The sequence below is a fragment of the Chaetodon trifascialis genome, chromosome 18 (genome assembly GCF_039877785.1).
Source record: "Chaetodon trifascialis isolate fChaTrf1 chromosome 18, fChaTrf1.hap1, whole genome shotgun sequence".
In the NCBI taxonomy this organism is placed as follows: domain Eukaryota; kingdom Metazoa; phylum Chordata; class Actinopteri; order Chaetodontiformes; family Chaetodontidae; genus Chaetodon; species Chaetodon trifascialis.
This window is the reverse complement of record NC_092073.1, coordinates 868,361-884,191: the sequence shown is the minus strand read 5'-3', so window position 1 is coordinate 884,191 and position 15,831 is coordinate 868,361. Positions and strand designations below refer to the sequence as shown.

The 15,831-nt window shown below is 39.0% G+C and overlaps 1 protein-coding gene across 1 annotated transcript in view; it reads right to left on the bottom strand.

The window, feature by feature from the left end:
• c1ql3a (complement component 1, q subcomponent-like 3a) overlaps nucleotides 1–15,374 on the bottom strand; it is a 64,435-nt gene extending 49,061 nt beyond the window's left edge. The window contains exon 1 of the mRNA XM_070986346.1: nucleotides 14,760–15,374. Coding sequence (XP_070842447.1) covers nucleotides 14,760–15,350 — 591 coding nt within the window. The 5' untranslated portion in view covers nucleotides 15,351–15,374. The remainder of the gene's footprint in view (nucleotides 1–14,759) is intronic.
• Nucleotides 15,375–15,831: the final 457 nt, after the last annotated feature.

The following is a 15,831-nucleotide window of genomic DNA, read 5'->3' as shown; positions in this document are numbered from 1 at the left end:
AGATGGACCGATCTTCTCCTCCTACCTATTGTGACATGAATCAATGAAGCTTCCGGCACAATGGGCCCTGCCTTTTCCTTGGAAAAGTCAGGCATAACATTTGCCTTAAAAGCTGGACCCAGAACACATCAGTTACCAACACAAATAGGTGGCTGTGCTGGGCTCTTACAAGGGGACTGGAGTAGGTTCAGATCAAGCCATGGAGGGGGTGATGGTGGTGCCCGTCGGCGCTGTGGTGGTGGAGGGGGACAGGGTGGTTGTAGGGGGCGGGGTGGAATTTGGGGGGACAAGATCCCAGATGGGCAAGGAGTAAGCTTGATACCAGCGCTGACAAGCTTGTTCATTTGGTCGGTAAACTCCAGCAGGGGGAGGAGGGTGATGGGATACCGAGTGAAGATGATGAGCTAGATGGAGTTGGGCAGTTGGAGATGGTGACCTTGGGGGAGATTTAGTGGTTTGAGTCGGTGAAACCTCACGAGCAGTGGCCCCTGGTGGAGGACATGAGGCATCCCCTTTTTTTGCTCTGGCACTCCTCATGGTTAGAGCATGCAGGCGGGGGGAGAGTTGGTTCTCCTTCATGTTTTGGTGTTTGCTGCTTTTGTTTGGATTCCTCTTGCCTCTTGTCCTTGGGAGTGAGAACAGTTTGATGCAGGAAGAAAGATAGGTTGGAGGCAAAAAGTTTTACTCCTGACTTGTTTAGGGAAAGTCCATCTCCTTTGAAAAAATGTCTGCAGTCCCAGAAAAAGTTAAAATTGTCAATAAAATGCACTGAGTGGACATCACAGGCAGTTGAAAGCCATCTGTTTACTGCCAACAATCTGCTGAATCTCTCTCCTCCTCCTGTGACTGGTGGTAAGGGCCCACTGAAGAAGACTTTGACATTCAGAGAGCTCACCCTGCTGAAAAAAGTCAGAGAAACCATTAGGCACATTCTATTGGTTTCTAATGGTTCCTGGTGGTTTTGTAATGGTGTCTAATGGTTTCTAATGGCTACTTATGTTTTCCTAATGGTTCGGTTTGTTTTTCTAATGGAATTCTATTATCCCCTACACAAATCTACAGGACTTTAACTGGTCCCTTTAACTGGTTCCTACAGGAGTCTAATGGTTCTTACGGGAGTCTGATGGTTCCTACAGGAGTCTTAATGGTTCCTACAGGAGTCTAATGGTTCCTACAGAAGTCTTTGTGGTTCCTAGAGGGGTTTCTATACCAGTCTAATGGTCACTATACAGTGGTCTAGTGGTCACTACAGGGTGTAGTGGTCTCTAATAGTTCTTAATGTGATGGAGGAACACAGATGTTACAGCCTTCTTTGGCAATCACATCTGTGATTCCCAGTGGGTCCTTGTGTAGGCAATACAGTACACTGCAAAAAAATAAAAAAATAAATCTAATTTTATGACAATTGACTACATTTTTACAGTACTTTCTGTTTTTAAAAAATAGTACAAAAATCTGTAAAATTGCAGACAATATCTGAAAATTAACAATGTGCCTGTTATTTATTTAAGTATTTTGACAATAATAACAAATACATTTATTTCTATTTTTTTTACAAAAAAATGCATACAATTTTATGTAAAATGACAGTAATTATCTGTAATTAAATATGTCGTTTGTTATATAACAGTTTATGTCCATACTAACATTCTAATGTTTTCCTCTGTAATTTTAAGGTAAATCTTACTATTTCTAATATTTAGGCGTAATTTTACATTCAACCTGTAATTAAACATGTAGCTCGTTATATAAAGGTTTATTACCATACTTACAATCAGACATCTTTCTCTGTCATTTTAAGGTAAATCTTGCTAGTTTTATATCTATGTTTACTTTTACATTAAAACTCTGTCATTAAATATATAGCTCCTTATATGAAGGTTTATGACCATACTTTTGGTCTTTAAGGTGTGTCTATCTATCTATCTATCTATCTATCTATCTATCTATCTATCTATCTATCTATCTATCTATCTATCTATCTGTCTGTCTGTCTGTCTGTCTGTCTGTCTGTCTGTCTGTCTGTCTGTCTGTCTGTCTGTGTGTGTGCGTGCGTGCGTGCGTGCGTGCGTGCGTGCGTGCGTGCGTGCGTGCGTGCGTGCGTGCGTGTGTGTGAAAGAAAGAGGGAGAGAGAGAGAGAGAGAGAGAGAGAGAGAGATGCTTATGTAATTAAATGTATCAGCCTACAAATAAAACTAAATCATTCATTTATTTTCTTTATCATCTTTTCTTGATAAAGAAAAAGATACCATGTAACAATTACTATTGGCTGTCTCACCATGTTGCTTTGAACATGAATGGTTAATGTGGCTGTCATCAAAGAAACTGGCCCATGACAACTGTGCACGCCTTCTTTTTGAAAACACGTCGGTTTGAATGGTTCGGGCGCACAATCATCAGCGCTAGTCAGTTGGTCCACTAGTAAGGCTGTCACAACTATGTCGACTATCAAAATCGTCAACGACTAATTTAGTAGTCGAGGCGTCGTTTATTTTATGGAAGCTTTGTTTTTCTCTCAAAACTGCTGCTGTACCCTCCGCTGCCTTGTCTGCCTGTCTGTCCTTGACGCAAATGCACAGTAATGGTAATCAGCGTCAGCCGTGATGTCACCGGAAGTTATGCCAGACCAGTATCATGTCTACCTGGCAACGGAGCTCTAAAGTTTGGCAGCATTCACAAAAGAAAAGCATGTGCAATGCAAATATGCAAGGCAGAACTTGTCTTCCATGGCAGTACGATGGCGATGCATGAGCATCTGAAAAGGAAGCACGTTGTTGTGGCTGGTTCAACTTCTGACAACGAAGAGGGGCAGTTGTCTAGTTAAGCTAACTGGCTACGTAAACACTGAGCTACTTACTTATACTGATAGCTGTAAACGTTAACACTAACGACGACGATTTCATCAGCCTTTCCACACATATGTGTTTGCTGTAACGTTATAACGGTGATATCGTGTTTGAATAGGAAATGTTTTCTAACGCTACCTTACAGTGCTAAGAAAAAAAAAAAAACGTTCCTCTTCAATGGATGCATTTGTTTTGTTCCTTTTTCAGAGCTCATATGGTATTTTCTGCTGTCGACATGTAAAGACTATTTTAATGAATATAAAAAATAGATGCTATTGAATATTATTACATACCCTATCTTTAACTAGTTGAGAACAAATAAATTAGTGGGACAAAGAAATTTGTAAACATGACCTGTCCTGTCTCTGTCCTCTCTGTCTTTGCAAAAGGGAAAATGCAGCATCTGCTGAGATCCAGAACTGCCTTGGGAGTAGCTGTGATGTATTGTGGGGTTGTTGGTTTCAGCAACTCCACTTCAGGCCTTCATTCAACCTGCAGGTAGCACCCCTTTTCTATTTTCACTCACATCCAAACACATGTTGACACATGATATGATTCAGTTACTCAGTGGTGTGAAATATTTTCAGTTTGATCTGAACTTTGATGTGTGCAGGTTAGATGGCAGATAACATGTGATTGTGATTAAATATACAATTCTTAAAGTAAGTGCCTGTATTATACACAAACAGGGCTGCACAATAAGCTGAAAAAATCATATTGCAGTGTTTTTTGACAGATTGATTAGTGGGAATGATTATTTTTACATCATAATGATATGACAGTTGTTGGCATCTGTACCAAACTGACATGTTTTCTAACATCTGGAGAACAAGATTTCTATTCCAGAGCATCTCTGCATCATTTTTGTCACACATTTGACTGTCATGTCATCAATCAAAAGCTTGCAGCTTCTGCAGTTTGAATATTGCACTTGGCTACATTGCGACTTTGATAACATTTTTATCAACTGTGCACCTACCCCTAGTCGCCCCAGTGCTGTGCATCAGTGTGTAAATGTGTGTGTGAATGATTAGGTCTCCCTGATGAGCTGGTTGGCACCCTGCATGGTAGCATGTATGCACTTAATTACACAGAAATACAGTATGTGATGTGGCTTGTGCTTGTCTTGGAGAGATGTTGTAGAGGTGTTATTTGGCCTTTGACTTGTTATGTACGTGTTATGTAGGTTTATTTCTGAATATTTTTTACATTCTCATTTCCAGCACTGATAACTGCTAATGATGAGAAACTTGCTTGTGTTTTTTTTAGATCAAGCATTTGAACAAGGTTTACATGGGGGAACAGGCACCCAGCAGAGAGACAAGTCCTCCATTAGTAAGTATCAACTGCAGTATATAAGACAAGATATTAATCAGTTATTAGTAAGATCAATATAATCCACTATCCCTTACATTGTGACTGAGATCTGTATGTGGAGACAAATCTGTAAAACTTTAGGCTGAAAAAAAAGTCCAAAAAATTTACAATTCACACGGTCTTTTCACACTTGACTTTTGCTACACTTCTGCCATGGTAGATCTGCAAATAAAATGCAAATTGAAATCCTACTAGGACTTTTCAGTGAATCTTACTGTGTCCTTTTTCCCTCCCCCACCCCCAGATGCACCAAAGATCCAGCTGATTACTGGCAATTTGGAGGAGGATTCTTCTTTATCTGCTACATTGCATTGTCACTTCTGGTACAGATTCAATGACCTTTTGTAGTATGTTTTGATTTTACTTAATAATACACTGTATAGTGGGGGTTCTAAATTAAATGACCTCAAGTGATAGTACCACTAACAGACAAGATAGACACATGGAGAAATACAATTTTTAATTTTTAAGTTCTAGTTCCTTGAATAACTGGTTGATATTGTTTACATCTGAAGGAGTTGTAGAATCAATAGTGGTGTACATTTTATTTGTAATTAAGTTTCCAACCTCACTTTAATTGAAACATTGAAAATATTTAGATGTATCTATTCTGTATTTCCTAAGTATGTTTTCAGTTGAGGATTTTTCACAGTAACCTTTAACATGATATTTTTAGTCAGTACAGTAGTTATAATATTAAATGTATTACATTTAAACTGTAATTCTACAAAACTGAATTATTAAATATTGCAGCTTGTACTTCTGCAGGTTTTTAACTTTATTTTATATATTTAAACATTCAATCTAAACACAAAGACTGCAATTTACAGATGATTTTAATCTTTTTTTATGCAGTTTACAATCTTGAGCATGTGCTAACACACTTAATGGAAGGTGTTAGATTGTAATAATTTAGACAAAAAAAATTGTGTACACAATTACACATATGTATAGGCATGTCTCTGGGGCCCAGTATTAGGACTCTGCAATAATTTCTGTTGCAGCGGTAGGTTTCTAATTGTTTCTAAGTAGGTTTCTCAGTGTGTTTTTCTAATAGTTTTTGATCCTAATGGGACCAGTTTTCTTATCGTTTTACCTCCTAATGGAACCAGTAGCTTTCTAATGGTATTACATTCTGATGGGACCAGTAGGTTTCTAATGGTTTAACAGCCTAATGGGACCGTTAAGTCTCTAATGTTTTTATATCCTAATGGTACCATTAGGTCTCTAATGGTTTTACATCCTAATGGGACCATTAGGTTCCTAATGGTTTTACATCCTAAAGGGACCAGTAGGTTCCTAATGGTTTCCTCCAATGGTTCCTAATGGGGTTCCAATTCCCATTAGACCATTAGTAACCTAATGGTTCCTAATGATTTTTTAATGGTATTCTACTGGATTTTTCAGCAGGGCACTGCATTTAGCAGTTTACCTAAATCTCGTTTGAGCACTTCAGATTGTCATTTCGCAGTATCATTTGCCCCTGTGTGCAGTACAAGGTATTTCAAAGTTGGAATTTCTGCAACAATACTGAGGATTCTGTCAGTCATGTTGGAGACTGTATCATCAGGAAAGCACAACACTTTTGTGTTTCCACTGTACATTCTTCCCACATCTTTAATAGCAGAATCACCAACAACCAGAGTCTCAGGACCAGTCAGTAGCTTTCCTTGTAGCTTTCTATCTATGACCTCCTGTCAGGCCTTACCCTTCTCTGTGAGTCCGAGAAGTTATCCAGGTTTTCAGTTGGAGATCCAGGCTCCTGCAGTAGTGGAGCAAACCGATTTTGTAACTGCACACTAGTTGGTTTGGGAGCTTTGTTGCTCATCTTCCCTTTTATCCACAGCTGTGTTTTACTCTGCATAGGTGTTGAGAAGGATGATAACACAGGCCAGCCTGTCGCATCACAGATCTCTGGGTGCTGGGTTCTACCTGTTGGACGTATCCCCATATCAGCTGATTTACTCATGGGCTTTGCCCCGAGAGCATTCCAGGGAGGACTAATACTGGCAGATTCATTGCCCGGTACACAGCCCTTTGGTTTCGTGGGAGCTGTATCACAGCCAATTAGCTGGGTTTTAGCATTCTCCAGTCCGCTGTTTTGAGTCAGCGGCAAAGTGCTGTCATTTCCACAAGGTTGGTTCACTTCTGCATTTATTTCCAGACGCTGAACTTTAGTTTCCAACACTGCAACTTACTGCAGAAGTTTGTAGAGGTCATCTGTGGAGAAAAGAGGCATCTTGGTGCTAGTTAGCTTTAGCTGCCCGGCTTTTTCTGTTGGTAGGTCGAAGCAGGTTTTTTCTGTCGGTAGGCCAGAGCACAGTGTATCCGTGAAATAAACTGAATTGAATTGAAATATCAGAGGTCGCAAGGGTCATCCACAACTTTTAAATATTTGTCCATAAACTATGTCTTTAGATGTCCAATTCAGCCAAAAATTAAAACTTTCAAGTTTAAGGAAAATTAAAATAAATACAAAAAACAAGATGAGAAATCACAAGCCAAGACAGAAACCAGCTACCGGAGGAGGAGTTGTCAAGGTGCTACCCTGCTAACTCCTGGTGGGCTCAGTCGAGGACATCCTGGACTTTCCAATGATATCTCATGTGTTTGGGTGGGATGAGGGGAACTTTGTTTTCATGCTGAGACAAAGTGGAGACTGCAGCAAAATGCAAATGCCAGGAAAAGAGAAAAGATAAGTCAAATATTGTTAAGATATTGTTTTTTAACTATTGTAAACATATATTTTCTTGTTTATGAACATGTCAGGAATCATAAAATTGGAGTCAGAGTTTACTTAAACTTTTTGTTAGGAAAAATAATAGCAATGTTATGAATGTTTAATAATGTAAATTTTGTTCAGTAGTTCAACAAAAGATACAGGCCAAATGGATTGGCATTTTTGTTTTCTTGTCAGCCTATTATGATTTCCTTGTGTTATGATAAAATTGTTCTGTTAGTCCACTACAGTGGACATGCTGTAAAATATAAACTAAAAATATTTTTACAAAATTGTGAGTTGTTGTTTTAGCTCCAAAGAGGCAGGAAATCACACACACAAAAAAAAAAAATTAAAATGAGAGATACTTTTTTTCCTAGGTTCTCAGGAGGATATATACAGGTGCTGGTCATAAAATTAGAATATCATGGAAAAGTTGATTTATTTCAGTAATTCCATTCAAAAAGTGAAACTTGTATATTATATTCATTCATTACACACAGACTGATATATTTCAAATGTTTGGTTCTTTAATTTTGATGATTTTAAACTAATATAACTCCAAATTTCAGTATCTCAGAAAACTAGAATATCACTTAAGACTGATACAAAAAAAAGGATTTCTAAAAATGTTGTCCAACTGAAAAGTATAAACATGAAAAGTATGAGCAGGTACAGCACTTAATACTTAGTTGGGGCTCCTTTTGCCTGAATTACTGCAGCAATGCGGCGTGGCATGGAGTCGATCAGGCTGTGGCACTGCTCAGGTGTTATGAGAGCCCAGGTTGCTTTGATGGTGGCCTTCAGCTCTTCTGCGTTGTTGAGTCTGGCATCTCGCATCTTCCTCTTCACAATACCCCATAGATTTTCTATGGGGTTAAGGTCAGGGGAGTTTGCTGGCCAATCAAGAATTGTTGGTTCTCTGTAGATAAAAGAGCTTGGTCTGTACCAGCTCTATATGGAAAGTGTCCTGAGACAACTTCTGTTGTGATTTGGCGCTATACAAATAAATTGAATTGAATTGAATTGAATTCAAGAACAGGGATACCATGGTCCTTAAACCAGGTACTGGTAGCTTTGGCACTGTGAGCAGGTGCCAAGTCCTGTTGAAAAATGAAATCTGCATCTCCATAAAGTTGATCAGCAGCAGGAAGCATGAAGTGCTCCAAAACTTCCTGATAGACAGCTGCATTGACCTTGGACCTAAGGAACACAGTGGACCAACACCAGCAGATGACATGGCACCCCAAACCATCACTGACTGTGGAAACTTGACACTCGACCTCAGGCAACGTGGATTCTGTGCCTCTCCTCTCTTCCTCCAGACTCTGGGACCTTGATTACCAAAGGACATGCAAAATTTAGACCACTCAGCAGCAGTCCAGTCCTTTTTGTCTTCAGCCCAGGTGAGAAGCTTCTGACGCTGTCTCTTGTTCAGGAGTGGCTTGACACAAGGAATGCGACAGCTGAAACCTGTGTCTTGCATACGTCTGTGAGTGGTGGTTCTTGAAGCACTGACTCCAGCTGCAGTCCACTCTTTGTAAATCTCCCCCACAGTTTTGAATGGGTTTTGTCTCACTATCCTCTCCAGGGTGCAGTTATCCCTATTGCTTGTACACTTTTTTCTACCACATCTTTTCCTTCCCTTTGCCTTTCTACTAATGTGCTTGGACACAGAGCTCTGTGAACATCCAGCCTCTTTAGCAATGACCTTTTGGGACTTGCCCTCCTTGTGCAAGGTGTCAATGATCGTCTTTTGGACAACTGTCAGGTCAGCAGTCTTCCCCATGATTGTGTAGCTTACAGAACTAGACTGAGAGGCCATTTAAAGGCCTTTGCAGGTGTTTTGAGTTAATTAGCTGGTTAGAGTGTGGCACCAGATATCTTCAATATCGACCTTTTCCACAATATTCTAATTTTCTGAGATACTCAATTGGGGGTTTTCATTAGTTGTCAGGTATAATCATCAATATTAAAAGAATACTTGAAATATGTCGGTCTGTGTGAAATGAATGTATACATTATACAAGTTTCACTTTTTGAATGGAATTACTGAAAAAAAAAATTCAACATTTCCATGATATTCTAATTTTATGACCAGCACCTGTATATATATTTCTTTCTTCTATTTTATTCTTGTAAGGAGCACCTGTAACAATAATAAATAAAGTAATAAATAAAGTATTTCTGATTATGATTTTCTGTTATCACTCGTGACCACAGGAGTCGCCAAATCGACCATGACTTAAATCTTAGGGATTACAACTTTACAATTACAATTAGTCATTGTGGTATAATTTTTTTCTATCAGATATGTGATGACTTCAGAAACAGCTGCATTTGTGCTGAGCCCTGAGCAGAGGCATGTTAGGCTTATGCGCATTTCTTACCAGGGTTTTCAGGGACTTCCCTATAACTCATACCCAGGTGTCTTTCTGTGCTGTGAACTCAATCTCAACGTGATCTTACTGTCTCACAGTAGCCTCATGTATTCTTTTGCAACCCATAATTGTGTGTTTTATTATAACTACCAATGAATTGATTATTCTTATAATGTCACCATGGTTTTGATATAATCCTGAAGTGCACTTAATGACAATACTATTCTGTATTATGTTCTTATTACTTTTTATTATGCTTTATTGTTTATTATTTATATGCAGCTAAGACATAATGGTATCTAGAGTTGATAAAACTATTTTTTTAAAGATCAGATAACCTTGAGAAGAAACATAATGGTGAAATTTGGGAGGAGAAAGAGAAAGGAAAAAAAGGCATGTCCTGACATGCCCTGTGGCTGGCCTTTTGCTGAGTCAGCATTAAGATAAAGAAAAAAAGGAAAAACCAAGGCAGATCAGCTGCCAAGAGATTACCTAATGGTGTATCAAATCATAACTATTGGACAATACTTAAGAGGACGCCCCAGAGGCGTGGTTAAAAAACTAAATGTAAGACAACGCCCAGATCATCTCAAACCAGAATATGTCTGGTGCATCTCATGTGCACTCGAACCTGTTCTCCTTTTCTGTCGACATTAAAGTCTTTGCTTCCAGACTCTCTGACTCCTGTTGATTTTTACTGAACACAAGAAGATTTTTCTGAACAATTGAACACAGTTGAAAATGTAATTTTTGGTCCATGTGGCAATACAATACATCATTTGGCAGACCTTTAAGTAAACTTTAAGTAATACACTATCATAAAAATGTTCCATTATCAAAAGAGAACATACTCTTTATGCACTAGAATTGCTACTGTCAGAGTTATTCTATTATATAGTATTGGAATATTTTTACCAATGCATAAACATGGTAGCAACATTTCAATACTGCAGCTGGTCGTGTTGATCATATCTTTTATATGTACAGTTTTAATCTACAAAGTAACTACAGCAGGTAACCATCTGTCAAATGCAGACTGTTACATGTGGCAGCTTGTAACTCAATCAAGTTATCAGTTATCAAAGTTGTATCTCTCTATAATCTTTTCCCAGTGAAGAAATGCCTTTTTGTCACTTTTCTAGCAGAAGACACATTTGCATCCTCTACTCATTTCTTGGAATTTCAGGACAACAGACTGAACATTGTATCCGACTTAAAGGATATCACACAAGCCTCAAACTCGGCATAAGACGAATCAGCATATACACAGACCTCAGTAAAGACATAATTCATCTTAATTGTATTTTCTTTATTTGTTGTTGAACAAAGTGCAGAGTTATGGACCACATGACATCTTGCAGTTTTGGAGGAGGTTGATGGAGCATGCTTTACAGTACCAAGAAAACAAAAGGCCACTGAGCTTCACTTTTATCTGGCAGTCCGGACATAGGTAGTCCGTGACTTCATCATCAATACAGATACCAAATAGTTAATTATTAAAGAACAATTTATGACAGTGGTCCATTTTCAGATTTTAAGGATAAATTAATTTAAAGTGGTGGAGTTCCATTTTCAATCTGATCTGATATTAGCAGATTTTATTATTATTATTTAAAAAAAGAAAAAAAAAAACATGTTAAATGAATGAAGTAAAATTAATTAAACAAGATCCTTTGCTTTTGATTGTTCAAACTCAATAACAGTAAGATGGGCACAACTTGTTTTAATGAAATCAATTGAGGTCACATTTTACAAGTTATTTTAATATGAATCATAAATCAAGTCAATGATGGGTAGTCATGTGTTGAGCACTTACACAGAAATGTGTGCTTACTCCAACATGTTTAAAAGTCTCCCCAGTAGACGTAATTGAAACATGTCTTTCAGCATCTGATTTGTCATGGTGTGCAGGTCTACTGGTTTAATCCCGGAGATGTTTGCTGTGTTCTGTGCAGTCTGCAGCAGCATAGTAGCAGGCTGACAGGGAGAAGGGATGTGCTTGGCAGTGCGACACTGCAACACTGGTTTGCCCCATGGATTAGGTCTGATGTTGACGGCCTGATCACGACAGAGATTCACAGAGAGCAGGACACTGTGATGGAACAGGCACACAAGAGAGGAGACAGGAGGCAGCAAAGGGCCTCTGTAGGTACCCAGACTTTATTATTATTAATACTGTTGTTATTATTATCATGAATACATGAATAGCAGTAATAGTTGTACCAGCAGAAGTAGACCTCAGCCCCATCCTTTTGTTTGTTTGTTTGTTTGTTTGTTTGTTTTTGTTTTTTGAGGCACAAGCATTCTACTTTATATGTGATGACTGTCCTGTGCCATATAGAGAACAAAGTGTAAAGTGTAAACTAATTTTCAGATATCCAGTCCAGGTAATATTCAAAAACCTAAACTATCTAAACTGGAATGGAGCTGTAACTCATTTAACAGGAAGCTTAGCTACACACATTCAACAGAAAGCTTGCAACAATAACATGGGGTGTTTACCACAGTGTAACTTTGCAAAATGTATATTTGTGTATATATTCATTTCTAATAATCATCATCATCATAAGAAGAAGAATCATAATAATAAACAACGCAGATTTCTATGTTATGTGATAGCCCTTGACCCGATATGTAACTGAACATGCAACCATCCACCGTAGCTTTGTAAATATGATGGAAGTAGACACAACGTTGCTTGGCACAATGAAGGGAAAAATGTACTATTAAACAACATCCAGATGGAATTGTTGATGGGAGCATTCTGTACAGTTTCAGAAATTAGGAATTTTGATATCATACCATTCATACTTTACTTTTAGCCTGAAATATCACCTCAACCCAAAGCACTGGCTACCTTTGATAACCAGCTCAATCATGAAATAGATTGCAGGCCAATTTTGGTGGGAGAGGACATGGGGTTAATAGAGGTTTTACAGATTGCCTCCTCTTTTGGATTGCATCTAAAACTTATAAACCGTCATTGAGAAATACAATTGTGTCCAAAATCCAGCAGCTTTATGAGACTGACAAGAGAGCAAATTATGTGTTGGCGGAAGCCAAATATGTTGGGATCATGGGACCTCCATAAACAATTACCTTGGTGTGACTGCACACATTATTGACAATGATTAGAAACTTCAGTCATTTGCATTAACCATGCTGACAACAGTCACCAGGCATTTTGTTGATCCTTGAGCTGAACAGTTTCTGTCTGTAGCAGAGGCATGGGGAGTTCAACATAAGGTTAACTCAGTTGGAACAGACAGTGCTCAAACATGGGAGCTGCAGCAAGAAAGCTTCCCTTTGAACATATGTCTTGTATTGCTCACATTACAGAGAACGATCACTCTTTTGCCTTGGTGACAAACAGGTTTGTTGACACGTTGGCAAAGTGCCACAAGATACTGTAGTGGATTTTAAACACAGCCCTATCAATACGGAGGAATTACACCAGCAGTAAACTGAACTTGGGCAACAGAGAGATGAACTGATACAGGATGTTTCAATAAGATCGTATTTGTCGCCAGCCATGATCACTCATCTCCTGAAGAACCAGAGTCTCTATAGAGTAGAATCCATCAGCATGGAAGCATGCCCACTGCAGTGGTGGTCAACTCATGCAGGGGCCCATCTACAGCTGTCTGCCCTGGCTCGCAAATATCTGAGAGACACTTTTCTCTCTTGCAGGTAACATATTTCAAACAAGGAAGGCAGCGTTGAACTCTGAGAATATAAACAAGCTAGAACTCAGTGATTTGCTGAAAGAAAAGTAAGAAGCATTGTGAGGCCAATGATAACAATATAGTAATAAATCAAACTGTTATGGCCTGTGTTGCCACAGAGATTCTTACTTGGTTGGGTTTATTTTGTCAAATAAATAAATAAATGGAATTGAGGTCAGGACTGTTATTTTTAGATGATCTTTATGTTCAAAGATGAAATGAAAATGTCATGCCCTGGATCTGAAATTGAACACTATATATATATATATATATATATATATATATATATATATATATATATATATATATATATATATATATATATATATATATATATATATATATATATATATATACAAATTAACACATAAACAAACATAAAGTAATTTCAGTTGTTGTTGTTTTTTTTGTTTTCTTTTTTTTGGGGGGTGGCATTTAAAATATAACATATTGACAGGCATTACAATGTCAAGGATAAAGTGAGAATCTTATGGACTTATTTCCATCATGGGTCTTGCTGAATCATTCCTCCATTAAAATGCAGAAGGTCATGTTTTTTATTGTAATGGCCTTTATTGCATATGAAAAGTTTAAAAAAAAGTTCTGATAGTATAGGAAATACAAGAGATATTGACCTTAAAAGTTTATAATGTATATTCACTGATCCACTCACCTAAAATCCATTTGAATTGAAATATTTTTGAAATGCTTCTCTCGGCAAATATTGATGCATGCATCTATCTATCTATCTATCTATCTATCTATCTATCTATCTATCTATCTATCTATCTATCTATCTATCTATCTATCTATATGTTTATTGGATGAGAAAGAGAATGAAATGATGGAGAAATATAAATTCAAACCCATTAAAATCACAGGGAAATTGCCACTCTTGTTCTGATTTGATGAAATTTGAAAATGGCTCAAGAGAAACAAGATTTAATGAAGATCAAAGTAATGAAGTATCAAAGATACAAACGCTGACAGGCTCTTTAGCATTGCTGTTCAGTGGAAATCATTTTAAAGGTTTACAAACAGGTCAGGGGAACTCTAATCATTCACTGTCAAGTTTCAAGCCGCACGCTTCAAGTTTCAAATTATTATCATATGCACAAAATAGTGAAGCAGTTGTTGGCAATGAAATTGATTCTCTGGCATCCCTTCAACAATGGCCCAAGTGCACAACTTAAAATATAGGAATAAAATAAAATGTATTATTTTCTACACTTTTCAGAGGTTAATGAGTGCATAGAGGGAGAAATATTTCCACCCTCTCCTAAGAATGACAGTAACTTCCCAGATTCTGACCTCTGACAAATTAAGCTTGAGCTTTGGTCCATGTTCTCATTGTTAGGGTTTAGTTTGTTTGTTTGTTTGTTTGTTTGTTTGTTTGTTTGTTTGTTTGTTTGTTTGTTTGTAAATCAAGCTTATAACCTGTTCAAAGTGATGTCCCTAGATGCCTCCCTTATTTATTACTGAATTAATAATAGCAGTTGGTACATGCCTAAAGTGTAACTGCAGAATTAACTGTTCCATTATTATCAGTTTCTGTCTGATCAGAGATATGTAGAGACTTCATGTGAATTAAACTGTCGGTGTCAATTCCATGAACTAAAACAAACACTGTAGTCTCCTACAGCTAACCATGGAAGCGCGTGCAAAATGTTAGACTGTGTCATCAGTGTTTGCTCGGAACATTTTGTGTTACCTGGTTGTTTTTGCACAGATCAGCCCACATGCTGGTGCCGTCCCCTCCGCGCATCAGGACGTGGTATGTGAAGAAATAAATCCCAGGGATGGAGCAGGTGAACTTCCCGGTGGTCGGGTCATAGTGGTTTCCCAGATTGGTCACCACGTCGTCGAATTTGAGCACCTCGTAGCCCTCGTGCTGCTTTTTCAGTCCTGCGTAAAAGGCAATCTTGGGCACGGTGCTGTAGGTGGCCGCGCTTATTGCGCCGGCAGCTGCACTGGGTCCCGGGGGTCCTGGTAAACCAGGTCTTCCCTGTTCACCCTTCTCTCCAGGTGGCCCGACTGGACCGACCGGTCCCGGCTCCCCGGGAGGTCCCCTCGGACCCGCCTTACCTGGACGACCTGGTTCGCCTTTCGGACCTTGAATAAAAGTTGGTAAAGACTGCACGAGGCTGTTGTCTCGGACCGTGTCCGCCGTGGCGGTGCTGGTCGGAGATTTGGTGCCATACGGGTCGCACACCATCCTACAGGTACCGATCATCTCGTAGTGCGCCGCCGTTCCCGCTGAGTTGACCAGAACCGGGATGAGGATGACCAAAACCAGAACCATAACGACCCCCAGGACCCCCGCCGCCACCAGTCGTTTCCTGCCGACCAGCCGCGTCAGGGCAGGACGATCCTGTTGTCTGCTTTTGGGTGAAATTTTGCCGCCTGGAGAGGTAACCCTTTCAATATTAAAAAAAAAATGTAGCGGAGCTACACTTTGTTAGTAATCTTTCTAAACTTTTCAAAGCAGTGTCCCCCTCCCCCGGCGTCCACGTCCCTCTCCTTTTCACACTTTTCACTTTTTCTGCTGATGCGCAGCTTCTTCAAGTCTCTCTGAACGTTAAGGACTTCACTGCGCCGTGATTTCCAAAGCCACTGGATTCAGCATCTTTGAGACCGTGTCAAATCGAGATATGGGGTCCGGCCCCTATTTGATCCACAGGTCCCGAACCACAGTATTTGTAATGGGGGGGGGGGGGGGGGGGGGGGATGATAACGGTGAGGATCCTGATGCTGTGCTGTCCAATAGAAACAGGGCATGTCCC